The sequence below is a fragment of the Fukomys damarensis genome, unplaced genomic scaffold (assembly GCF_012274545.1).
Source record: "Fukomys damarensis isolate Sample0158 unplaced genomic scaffold, DMR_v1.0_HiC HiC_scaffold_20, whole genome shotgun sequence".
In the NCBI taxonomy this organism is placed as follows: Eukaryota; Metazoa; Chordata; class Mammalia; order Rodentia; family Bathyergidae; genus Fukomys; species Fukomys damarensis.
The window spans coordinates 1323878-1334903 of NW_022900932.1; the positions used below are offsets into that span (position 1 = coordinate 1323878).

The following is an 11026-nucleotide window of genomic DNA, read 5'->3' on the forward strand; positions in this document are numbered from 1 at the left end:
AAAAAAAAAAAAAAAAAAAAGGCAAAAAATAAAAATTTACCTTTCATGGTCATTTTGACTTCGAGGAAGAGCCAGAAGTTGCACCATGCCAGACCCAGGGAGCTAGGTGGATGGGGCTGCACTGCGGCACTTGGTGAGCCCACCTTTCTGTCGGTGGCACCCGGTAGCAGCATTCGCATAAAGACACATAAAGACACAAAAGAGGACTTTCCTAACGCTCTGACAGTGGCAAGAGTGACAGGAGAAGGATGTTCAACGTGAGAGCAAGTATTTTGAGGGGAAATAGAGGCAGTGTGTCGTTTGCTGCATAGTTTTTAGGAAGATGCAGTGGTCACCATACACTGGCCGCCCGCAGGTCTTAGCGGCGGAAGCGCGTGGGGAGGGCGCTGGGCGTGGTGCTGACCCGGCCCTTCTGACGCCCCTTTCCCTTCACCCTCCTGAAAGTTCTCCCTGAGCAGCAAGATCACTGTGAAGGTGGGAGGGAACAGCAAAGGAACCCTGAAGGTGAGGCGGGCGCTGGGCCTGGGTCCCTGGAGGGCGGGGCGGGGCCCGGTGGCCAAGGCCGTGCCTGGCCAGGAGGAGGCCACCTCAGCTTGATCCCCGCTTCCTTCCTGGGCCTTTTCCGCTCTGGTCACCCCACCATTTCCCATCCTGCTCCCCAGCCCTGGCCCGTCCCCGGCGCACTGGCTCCACACACTGCACAGACACGGCAGCCCTGTGCCCTTTCTGAGTCCCTCGTGCTCCTGTTCCGTGCTGCCCAGGGCCCATCAGCGCACGGGGCCGAAACAGCTCCTCTGTGCAGCTGTGTGCTGCGCATCCTCCCCTGCTTCCGGGCCCACGGTCCAGGCTCGTCTGCTCCTTTAGGCCTCGGCCCAAGCCGTCAGAGCATTCTGGCCGCCTCTGGGCGCCATCTCGGGTGCTGGCCTCTCTCTCGCCCTCGGCCACACGTCTGGTGCCACTCGTGCTGGGCCTGTTCCAGGAGGGGCCGGGCCCAGACCTGCTGTACCCTTTCCCTGCCCTTGCCGAGCCAGGTCCTTCGTACCTACAACATCCTGAGTATGAAGAACACGACGACCTGCCAGGACCTCCAGATGGAGGTGACCGTCATGGGCTTCGTGGAGTACACGAGTGAGTGCTGGGGTCGCGGGACCTGGGCACGGAGGCTGCAGTGGGCCGAGCGTCCTCCTCCCGCCTCACACCCCTGCCCTGTGCAGGGGAAGCGAACTCGGACTACGACGAGGACTATGAGTATGACGAGTTTCCGGCCGGGGACGACCCAGCTGCCTACTCGCGGCCTGTGACGCCCCTGCAGCTGTTTGAGGGACGGAGGAACCGCCGCAGGAGGGAGGCCCCCAAGGTGGCGCAGGAGCAGGAGTCCAAAGTGCAGTACACCGTGTGCATCTGGTGCGTGCTGCGCGGGGAGGGGGGTCTGGATGGGTGCTGCGGGCCGGGACCGAGGCCTCCTGTCTCCACAGGCGGCGGGGCCAGGTGGGGCTGTCCGGCATGGCCATCGCGGACATCACCCTCCTGAGCGGGTTCAGCGCCCTGCAGTCTGACCTGGAGAAGGTGCGGTCAGCCGCCCAGGGCAGCCCCGCTTCCCTCGGGAGCCCCCGGAAGTCCCCAGGCAGGGACCCCAGGCCGCCTCCTCTCCCCACAGCTTACCTCCCTCTCTGACCGCTACGTGAGCCACTTTGAGACCGAGGGGCCCCGAGTCCTGCTTTACTTCGACTCGGTGAGTGGGGCAGGTGCCGTGGGGAGGGCGTTGGTGGCACCGGATCATGGTGTCTGTGTTAGGAGGTTTCACGTGAATTCATGGCATGGCAAGGCGCCAGGGCAAGAGGGTGGCCCTGTGAGCCAGGCAGAGCCAGGCAGACGCCCTGGATCATGGCAGGTGGCCAGGCACCATCTGTGGGGACAGGGACAGGACAAGGCTGTGGGCGGCAGTGAGAGGACTCAAGGTCAGGGCAAAGGCTTGGAGGAGCTGGCGGAAGCCAGGGAGGGGCGGTGAGGTCCGGGGAGGAGCCAGGCGGCTGCTCCTGGGGAGGAAGGGTGAGGAGGAGCCGGCCAGGCCCAGCGCTTTGAGGCCCTGCTGTTTCTGGGACGGCAGAGGCTGAGGCAAGGCCGCCGTCGGGAGTGAAGTCGTCGGAGACCTTGGGGAGCAGGCTTCAGAGCTCTGCTGGCGGGGATGTAGCAGAACGTGAAGGACACCGAGAACAGGTCCGGTCCTTGACCCCACATCCCTCCTGGCACCAGGTGCCCACCTACCGGGAGTGCGTGGGCTTTGGAGCCGTGCAGGAGGTGGCCGTGGGGCTGGTGCAGCCGGCCAGTGCCGTGGTGTACGACTACTACAGCCCCGGTGAGCGCTCCTGTCCCGAGCGAGGGCGTCAGGCGCAGGGTGTGGGCTGCAGGGATGGGCAGCGGAGGGGGCGCACCTGCCTCACCCGCTGCCTTCACTCAGAGCGCAGGTGCACCGTGTTTTACGGGGCACCGAGCAAGAGCAAGCTGCTGTCTACGCTGTGCTCCGGTGACGTCTGCCAGTGCGCTGAGGGTGAGGCCCTGGCAGGGTGGCGCGCGGGCCGGACGTGCTGGGGCTGGCACGCGCTCACCCTGGCCTCCCGCAGGGAAGTGCCCACGACAGCGCCGTGCCCTGGAGCGAGGGCTGCAGGACGAGGATGGCTACAGGATGAAGTTTGCCTGTTACCACCCCCGCGTGGAGTACGGTGAGCTGGGCGTCCACTCTGCTCCTCCTGCGGGCCCTGCCACCTCTGCCCTGACCCCGACTTCCGGCCCTCCCTCACCCCCCAGGCTTCCAGGTCCAGGTGCTCCGAGAAGACAGCAGAGCTGCCTTCCGCCTCTTTGAGACCAGGATCACCCAAGTGCTGCACTTCAGTAGGGATGGGCACAAGGGTGCGGGTGGGCGGAGGCCAGGGTCTGGGGGTCCGGGCCACTCCACTGATGGCCCCGCTCTTATCCCTGCAGCCAGGGATGCCAAGGCCGCTGCTGGTCAGACCCGCAACTTCCTGGTGCGAGACTCCTGCCGCCTTCGCTTGGAGCCCAACAGGGAATACTTGATCATGGGCTTGGACGGGGCCACCTTTGACCTCAAGGGAGAGTGAGTCCGCAGTTCTCTCTCGGTGGGGACAGCCCTGTGCCCGTCCCCCTGACCCTGCTGAGAGCCTGTCTGTGCCCTGCAGCCCCCAGTACCTGCTGGACTCCAACAACTGGATCGAGGAGATGCCCTCGGAGCGGCTGTGCCGGAGTACCCGCCAGCGCGCAGCCTGTGCCCAGCTCCAGGACTTCATCCAGGAGTACAGCACCCAGGGGTGCCAAGTGTGAGGGCGCGTGTCGCCTCACGGGGCGGGGGGCTGAGCCGGGCGAGGTGCCTGGTGGGTTGGGGGTGCAATAAAGCCTTTGCCAGTGTCCGTGTCCATCTCCAGTTCTGAGCAGACCCCGCCATTCCCCTGCTGGGGAGTCCAGCAGGTCTGTGTGACCCGGGACTCCTCGGGGCCTCGATGCCCTGCTCTGCTTCACACTGTCCGGTGGCTCACTAGGACCCAGTCTATCACAGGACCCCCAGCAGGGCCGGGAGGAGCTCCCATCTCAGCCTTGGCAGGGCCCAAGTTCAGCTCACAACAGCTGCCGTGCCCTGGAGCTGTGCACACACACACGCGCGCACACACATGCAGTGTGTTCTCAGTCAGCAGCGCTGGCCCCTGTGGACTTAGCCGAGTCCCAGTCTGTTATCAGTGGCGTTAGGTAACTTTCCAGAGTTGAGCAAGCCGGATCTGATACGTATGTCACTGAGACGCATTTTAAACAGGCTGAAGGCTGAGCGGGGTGTTTGTTAATTCTGCAGAGGGAACTGTTGTCCCACAAGGTGCTCCCGAGGGGGGCTGTCCACAGGCACACTGGCCTTCTGGGGCTTCTCCTGCCCCTTCTGGGCAGCCTTGAGAGGTTCTGACCTTCCTCAGTCATTGTGCTGTTGGCATCAACCCACCCCCAGAGCCCGGGACCCAGGCTCCACCAGCCTGGTCTGGGGGGCGGACCACGGGGAGGATGGCAGCTGGCACTGCCCGGCCCCAGAAGTTGTACCCCTCTGTCCCACCCAGGGCTGGCTGTGTTCAGGCTGCGCCCCCAGCAGCTGACTGGCCCCGATGGTGGGTGGCACGGCAGGTCTCGACTCCTGTCCAGTGGCGTGGCCTGCGCTCTAGGTAGGGCTCTGGGAGAGACCTCTGGCACTGTGGGTTCAGCCCAAGCCCTCACACACCTCTCCCCAACTCCCTTGGCCAAACTGCTCCTTACTGGAGGTTCCCTGATCTCACTGATCCACTAGGAGCCCCTCCTGTCTACGGCCGCAGAACAGGGCTGGCCCTGGCTGAGAAACAGACCGGCAGGGAGCTGCTTCCCCAGACTTTGAGGCTGTGGTCACCCTGAGACGCGGGAACCCGCGTTCTCCCCAGCTGCCTCTCACCCTGCGGCCCCTGTGGGCCCCAGGGCAGCCCCGTCCTTCCTGGTGAGGGAGTGAAGGAAGCTGGACCCTGGGCGAGGAGACGGTGAGAGGAGGGGCCTGCCCCCCACCAGGGTTCCTTCTGTCCTCCCCGCGTGAGGGCGCAACACCCCAGGGCACCCGTCCTTCCTGGTGAGGGAGTGAAGGAAGCTGGACCCTGGGCGAGGAGACGGTGAGAGGAGGGGCCTGCCCCCCACCAGGGTTCCTTCTGTCCTCCCCGCGTGAGGGCGCAACCTCTGCTCGCCCATCCTTTCGTTCTGCGGCTACCCCTGAATTCATGGGGCGATCGCTTGCTTGGTCGAGTCAGGGCCTCACTACGTAGCCCGAGCTGGCCTTGAACTCGCAGTGTTCTCCAGCCTCAGCCTCCTGAGTACTGCGACTGTGGTGTCCCCCACCATGCCTGGCTCATACGCAAATTCTTACTTCTATTACAAACCAGCTCAAGTCGCCCCTTTTCCTTGCAACCAAAGAGGTCCCTCTCTGGCCTAAAGGGGCCGACTCTGCTTCTCCAGCCGGCCGGAATCCAGGCTCTGCCGCTGCCCAGCTGTGTCTGGGGCAGGACACGGCCTCTCGCCTTGAGCTTTCATCTGTAAAAGCAGGCAGTGACTGCTGTTGTGTACACAGCACGGCCACCAGGGGCCGAGTTAGAACGCTGTACACACCAGGGGCTCCCACAGGGGACCCTGTAATCCTCACCTTCTGGACACGTGCTAGCGGGAAGATAGGAGGGAGAACTCCGTGGTCAAGCTCCGGGCAAACCACCTATCTCTAAATAAAGAAAAGCTCCCACCTTGTTTCGGTCTTCGTGCAATCCTGGAGAGCCCAGGCAGGCACCTTCTCTCTTAGAGACAAATTCATACCGGTGACCTCTCGGGTGAGTGTAGAGGGAGGGGGTCCGGCCGGGAAGGAAGGCCGGGGTTTGTTTCCGCTCCTTTTTTCTTGATGGATGGCTTGCTCTTTGAAATGTGAACTTCCCAAGGCCAGTGAGCCTGGTGCCGCTGTGGGCACGTATGGCCCTGTGGGTTGGGACATGACCAGACCTGAAGTGGAGATCAAGGAGGCCCCGAGACAGCCCAAGCAGCGCGATGGGGGCTGGGCTGGAGATATAAGTGGCCACACAGGGCCTTCACACAGCCCTTCAGCCAGGATGCTCCTTTGGCTGCTGCTGCTGCTGCTGCTGGCGCTGCTGGCTGGCACCCTCCTGCTGAGGAGCCAGCAGGAGCTCAGGAGCCTCAGCCTCCCACCTCTGGCCCCAGGCTTCCTGCACCTCTTTCAGCCCAACCTCCCCACCCACCTGATCAGCCTCACTCGGAAACTGGGGCCCATCTACCGGCTGCACTATGGGCTGAGAGGTGAGCACCTGTGCCCTCCCTGCGCCCGCGAGCCATGGGGCTTGGCCCCGTGATGCCCGCTCGGCTTCTCCCACAGACGTGGTGGTGCTGAACTCCAAGCAGTCCATCGAGGAGGCCATGCTGCGGAAGTGGGTGGACTTCGCGGGCAGACCCCAGATGCTGTCCTGTAAGGGCGGGGCCGCTTCCGAAGGGCGGGAGGGCTGGGGGGCACGCTCAGGCCTCCACGCCACCGTCCCCCACACGCAGGCAAGCTGGTGTGTCAGCGCTACCCGGACCTGTCGCTGGGTGACTACTCCCTGCTCTGGAAGGCACACAAGAAGCTCACCCGCTTGGCCCTCCTGCGGGGCATCCGCAACTCCATGGAGCTCCGGGTGCAGCAGCTGACCCAGGAGTTCTGCGAGGTGAGGCTGGGCTCTGGCGGGTCAGCCTCCCCTCCCCGCAGTGCCCCGCAGCTCCTGTTCCTCCTCCACAGCGCCTGCGAGCCCAGGCCGGAGGCCCCCTGGACCTCCACAAGGAGTTCATGCTCCTCACCTGTAGCATCATCTGCTTCCTCACCTTTGGAAACAAGGTTGGGATCGCCCGTGCCTCCCTCAGCCCTCCCAGCCTTTCTTGTCCATAACGGAAAGCCTCCCCGCTTCCGCAGAGCGACACCTTGGTGCGGAGCATTTGCAGCTGCGTCCAGGACTTGATGAGTGCCTGGGACCACTGGTCCATCCAAATCCTGGACATGGCCCCCTTTCTCAGGGTGAGCCGTGTCCTGGAGGGAGGGGGCGGAGCGCAGCCTCCCCTGGCAGCTGACCCTGCCTCCTCCCCAGTTCCTCCCCAACCCGGGCATCTGGAGGCTGAAGCAGATAGTGGAGACCAGGGACCACATCGTGGAGCAGCAGCTGAGGCAGCACAAGGTGAGGGCTGCGTCGGATGGGGATCCTGGGCCCTGCGGCCGGAGAGGTGAGGCGGCCCCCCCAGCGCCCTGGCCCTGGCCCGCTGCCCTCCCCTTACAGGACAGCCTGGTGGCCGGGCAGTGGAGGGACATGCTGGACTACATGCTCCAAGGGGTGGAGCGGCCCGGGAAGGAGCCTGGCTCCGAGCAGCTCCAGGAGGGACACGTGCACATGTCCGTGGTAGACCTCTTCATCGGCGGCACTGAGACCACGGCCACCACCCTCTCCTGGGCCGTGGCTTTCCTGCTGCACCACCCTGAGGTGCGCCCGGGCTCCTTCCTGACGTCTGGCTGGGGCTACAGGAGCGCAGCCTACCCTGCTCGGGGCTGCGGCCCCTGACCCCAGCACGGTCCCTGTCCTAGATCCAGCAACGTCTCCAAGAGGAGCTGGACCTGCAGCTGGGTCCTGATTTCCCCACCTCCCGGCTGCTGTACAAAGACCTCAAGCGCCTGCCCTTGCTCAGCGCCACCATCGCCGAGGTGCTGCGCCTGCGGCCTGTGGTGCCCTTGGCCCTGCCGCACCGAACCATCCAGCCCAGCAGGTGACAGGAGGGCTGGGTGCCCCAAAAGCGGGTTCCCGGCCAGCTTCTCACTCTGCCTCTCCTCAGAATATGCGGCTACGACATCCCCAAAGACACCATCATCATTCCTAACATCCAAGGCGCCAACCTGGACGAGACGGTGTGGGAACGGCCCCATGAGTTCTGGCCTGGTGCGTGGGGAGCTGGGCCGGGCGCGGGGGAAGGTGGCCAGTCCTGCCTCCTGCTAACTGCCACTCTCTCCCCACCATCCACAGACCGCTTCCATCTGGCCTGGTGCGTGGGGAGCTGGGCCGGGCGCGGGGGAAGGTGGCCAGTCCTGCCTCCTGCTAACTGCCACTCTCTCCCCACCATCCACAGACCGCTTCCTGCAGCCGGGCCAGAGTCCCCGCGAGCTGTCCTTCAGCTGTGGGGCACGCGTGTGCCTCGGCGAGCCGCTGGCGCGCCTGGAGCTCTTTGTGGTGCTGACCCACCTGCTCCAGGCCTTCACGCTGCTGCCGCTGGAGGGCGCCCTGCCCTCCCTGCAGCCTGAGCCCCACAGAAGTGTCAACCTGCACATACAGCCTTTTCAGGTGCGGCTGCAGCCCCGGGGTCTGGGGGCCCCGTGCCTGGGCCAGGGCCAGTGCCAGTGACGGGCGGGACCAGAGCCAGCCACGTGCCTCAGTTTCTCCTTTATTGCTCCCATACAAATCCCTCCCCTCCCCCCTGTAAACATGGTGCTGTGAGGTCGAGGGCAGAGAAGAGCCTTGGAGCTGCTCTGGGCGCGACCCCTCAGTGCTTGGCAGTCATCTGGGGTGCAAGAGAGGCGGGGGGCAGCTCAGCCTCCCCGGGCAGGGGACCGATAGCTTCTTGGCCTCAGCTTCATTTCCGTGAAGGGCACCGAGAAGTCAAAGCCCTTCCAGTGGTACCAGCTCACTCCCTGGGGAAGGGTGCCAAGCGCGTCAGAGCTGTTGTTTCAGCCATCCACTCCCAAGCCCTGAGGGCCCCCCATGCCCTTCCTGACCCTCAGCCACACAGCACTGAGGCTTCACCCATGCTGGCCCTTTCTACCCAATAAACCACCTTCCCCAGACAGCAGTCAGCGGTGTCACTCCACCTCCAGGCTGCGGCCCTGGCCCGGCGTCGATGGCCATGTCGCTCGTCCTGTCACACCTGGGGTGGGGCTCCCTCCCGGCCCTGAGCCCCACGGCACTGCCTGCCCGCGGCCTCTCACCTGGTGGTCCACCGCGCTGCCGTAGAGCCCGTTGAGGTTGGCGTAGTGGCAGTTCCGGTACCACCAGGCCCCGCGGTAGGAGACGGCGCAGGAGATGAGCAGATTGTTGGGGCCCCGGTCCCGGGCGGAGAAGACGCTGCCGCTGTGGTAGCTCATGGAGTCCCCTGGCAGGCGGAGGAGGGCGTGAGTGGGCAACCTGCCACTCCGCGCCCACCCTGCTTCGCCCCAGGCCCGGGTCACCCTAACCTGCGGTGCCGTGGTAGCCCTCCAGGTGCAGGCGGTAGTTCTGGGCAGCTGAGCCGACCCGGAAGGAGTCGTACTGGGCGAACACGGCCTCGTCCCCGGCACGGAGGTCCACGCGCATGGAGTAGTCACCGGCCTGTGTCAGGCTGTGCAGGGCCTCGTTGCCTGGGGTGGGCACCTCTTTAGGACCCTGTTGTCCACAGGGCCCCCACACCTCCCTGGCTCCCCAACCAGGAGAGGCACTGACCCAGCCAGAACTCCCCAGAGATGTTGCCAAAGCCATGGGCGTATTCCTCCCAGTCCCTCCAGAAGTCTGTCTGTCCGTCCATGCGGCGCTGGAACACCTGAGGAGCAGGCGGGGGCGACATCAGTCTTGGGCTCCTCCCCTGTGCAGCCCCCTGGGCTCCTGGTGCCACCTTACCAGCCAGCCGCCCCCATCGGTCTCCATGTCACAGAAGACGTCCAGGGGCCGCTCCCGGTTGCCGCTGAGGAAGATGGTGGTGGTCCGGGAGCGGCTGGCGCCGTTCTGCATCTCCTCCCCGCAGTCCTGAGGGAAGGGGACCGGCAGTCCACCTGCAGGATGAGACGGAGGCGTCGGGCCTCTCCCCAGACTGCGCCACGCCACCTGTGCCCCCTGCCAGGCCGACCCCGTACCGGTGGTGAAGGAGGTGGCTAAGGGCGGTGTGAGGCTCGCGCCCCACATGGCCTGGAGCCGGGCGCTGTAGGGGGTGGAAGGGAAGAGGCGGAGAAGCCGGTACGAGGTGACCCCGGCCGGGAGTGGGATCTCCTGCAGGGCGAAGGGCGGGTCAGGGCACCAGGAGGGGCCGCCGGGACAGCCCGAGGCAGCGCCCCCTAATCAAGCCTAGGGCACCTGGGTCTGCCCGCCAGGGGTGCCAAAGCTGAGCAGGTAGCCTGTGGGAGGGACTTGGGGCTCTGTCCAGGTGAGCAGGGCCGTGCGGGGTGTCACGTCCTTGGCCTCCAAGTCCTGGGGGGCCTGCAACCCTGGGAAGGAGGTGGGCAGACAGTGGGGTGAGACCCGCCCCTCTCCCTCACTCCGCCTTCCTCCCACACCCAGCCCTACCCGTGGTGAAGGTGATGCTGGCCGGGGAGGTGAGGTTGGGCCCGCGCAGGCCGCGCACAGTGGCGGTGTAGTTGGTGTCCAGCAGCAGGCTGTGCAGCGGGTAGTCCACTGCGCTGCCCGGCGCCGAGCCCTGCAGAGAGGGGGCTGGGCGAGGAGGTGGCATCAGTTCCTGGCTCCTCCGTCCCCTGCTGCCCACCCTGCCAAGTCCCCTGCAGAGGGAGGCCTCAGCCCTGCTCACCCCCAGCAGCAGTGACCCGGACGTTGTATTCATCCACAGGGGTCCGGGGGGGCATCCATTGCAGCAAGGTTGACCCCTCGGTCAAGTTCATTGCCCGCAGCTGGGTGGGGCCGTCGGGAACTGGAAGGAGGAGTGGGCTCAGGGGGTCCCGCCTCTCCCTGCCTCAGCCTCCCCTGCCCGCCTGCTCCACCACCGGCCCTTACCTGTGGCGAGGAAGCCTGTGAGAGGCTCGCTCTCCTCGAAGCCGCGCACGGAGACCACTGTCACCTCGTAGCGAGCGCCAGGGATCAGGCCTCGCAGGTCATGGGTGTGGGCCCGGCCATCCACCTGCACGCTCTGAGGCTCCCCTGCAAGAGGCCGACAGGGAGGTCACCTCTGAACCCAAAGTGCTGGAGGGTGGGCAGCGTGCGGGGCAGGAGGGAGCGCGAACGAGACGGGGCAAGGCGTCACCTCCATCCGCCAGTTGGTAGGAAACTTTGAAGCTGTCCACCCTGGACGGCGGTGGTGTCCAGCTGACCTTGGCTGAGCGCTCCTGGATGTCGCTGAACTGGAGGTCCCGGGGGCTCTCCAGGACTGGGCACGGGAGCACAGAGCAAGGGTGGGCAGGGGCACGGAGGCTGCTGCTCTAGGGGCCCCTGCCCTTGGCTCCAGATGCTCCCAGTGCCCCTTTCCTCGCAGCCTCTGGGGCGGAAGGGGCTCCCCAGGCTCCTCCAAGCCCCACTCCCCGTTGCCCCCCGGCTGAGGTGCTGGGCCCCACCCTGGCAGGAATGAGCAGGAGCCCAGCGAGGACCCTACCTGGGCTGAGGGTCCGGGCAGTGCCCTGGACGCTGTCGGCCTTGTGAGGCCCGCGCAGCCCATACAGAGTCAGGCTGTACAGCGTCGCGGGGCGCAGGTCCCGCAGCACGGCCCAGCG

The 11026-nt window shown here is 65.6% G+C and overlaps 3 protein-coding genes across 4 annotated transcripts in view; 2 read left to right on the forward strand and 1 right to left on the reverse strand.

Moving 5' to 3' along the window:
- Nucleotides 1-3413, forward strand: part of LOC104852324 (complement C4-A-like) — a 12354-nt gene extending 8941 nt beyond the window's left edge. The window contains exons 30-40 of the mRNA XM_033766598.1: nucleotides 445-504; nucleotides 1032-1128; nucleotides 1215-1404; nucleotides 1476-1566; nucleotides 1658-1732; nucleotides 2254-2356; nucleotides 2459-2548; nucleotides 2622-2720; nucleotides 2806-2889; nucleotides 2980-3112; nucleotides 3195-3413. Of these exons, the coding sequence (XP_033622489.1) occupies nucleotides 445-504; nucleotides 1032-1128; nucleotides 1215-1404; nucleotides 1476-1566; nucleotides 1658-1732; nucleotides 2254-2356; nucleotides 2459-2548; nucleotides 2622-2720; nucleotides 2806-2889; nucleotides 2980-3112; nucleotides 3195-3336 (1164 nt within the window). The 3' untranslated portion in view covers nucleotides 3337-3413. The remainder of the gene's footprint in view (nucleotides 1-444; nucleotides 505-1031; nucleotides 1129-1214; nucleotides 1405-1475; nucleotides 1567-1657; nucleotides 1733-2253; nucleotides 2357-2458; nucleotides 2549-2621; nucleotides 2721-2805; nucleotides 2890-2979; nucleotides 3113-3194) is intronic.
- Nucleotides 3414-5339: 1926 nt separating this feature from the next.
- On the forward strand, nucleotides 5340-7974 carry LOC104852325 (steroid 21-hydroxylase). Of its 2 annotated transcripts, none has more exons than XM_033766377.1 (10): nucleotides 5340-5381; nucleotides 5764-5859; nucleotides 5936-6025; nucleotides 6106-6260; nucleotides 6332-6427; nucleotides 6503-6604; nucleotides 6675-7061; nucleotides 7163-7341; nucleotides 7408-7511; nucleotides 7699-7974. In XM_033766377.1, exons 3-10 carry the CDS (start codon nucleotides 5977-5979, stop codon nucleotides 7968-7970), a joined length of 1344 nt encoding a protein of 447 aa, XP_033622268.1. In that variant the 5' UTR covers nucleotides 5340-5381; nucleotides 5764-5859; nucleotides 5936-5976; the 3' UTR covers nucleotides 7971-7974. The 2 variants fall into 2 exon arrangements, with proteins under 2 accessions (XP_033622268.1, XP_010608201.2); XM_010609899.2 differs by lacking the exon at nucleotides 5340-5381 and having other exon boundaries at nucleotides 5655-5859; nucleotides 6675-6761; nucleotides 6861-7061.
- The window catches only part of Tnxb (tenascin XB), a 41133-nt gene continuing 38025 nt past the window's right edge, over nucleotides 7919-11026 (reverse strand). The window contains exons 30-41 of the mRNA XM_033766599.1: nucleotides 10909-11026; nucleotides 10564-10686; nucleotides 10317-10460; nucleotides 10114-10233; nucleotides 9876-10019; nucleotides 9666-9796; nucleotides 9449-9581; nucleotides 9216-9367; nucleotides 9042-9138; nucleotides 8798-8959; nucleotides 8552-8715; nucleotides 7919-8257 (exon numbers count right to left, since the gene is read on the reverse strand). Coding sequence (XP_033622490.1) covers nucleotides 8156-8257; nucleotides 8552-8715; nucleotides 8798-8959; nucleotides 9042-9138; nucleotides 9216-9367; nucleotides 9449-9581; nucleotides 9666-9796; nucleotides 9876-10019; nucleotides 10114-10233; nucleotides 10317-10460; nucleotides 10564-10686; nucleotides 10909-11026 — 1590 coding nt within the window. The 3' untranslated portion in view covers nucleotides 7919-8155. The remainder of the gene's footprint in view (nucleotides 8258-8551; nucleotides 8716-8797; nucleotides 8960-9041; nucleotides 9139-9215; nucleotides 9368-9448; nucleotides 9582-9665; nucleotides 9797-9875; nucleotides 10020-10113; nucleotides 10234-10316; nucleotides 10461-10563; nucleotides 10687-10908) is intronic.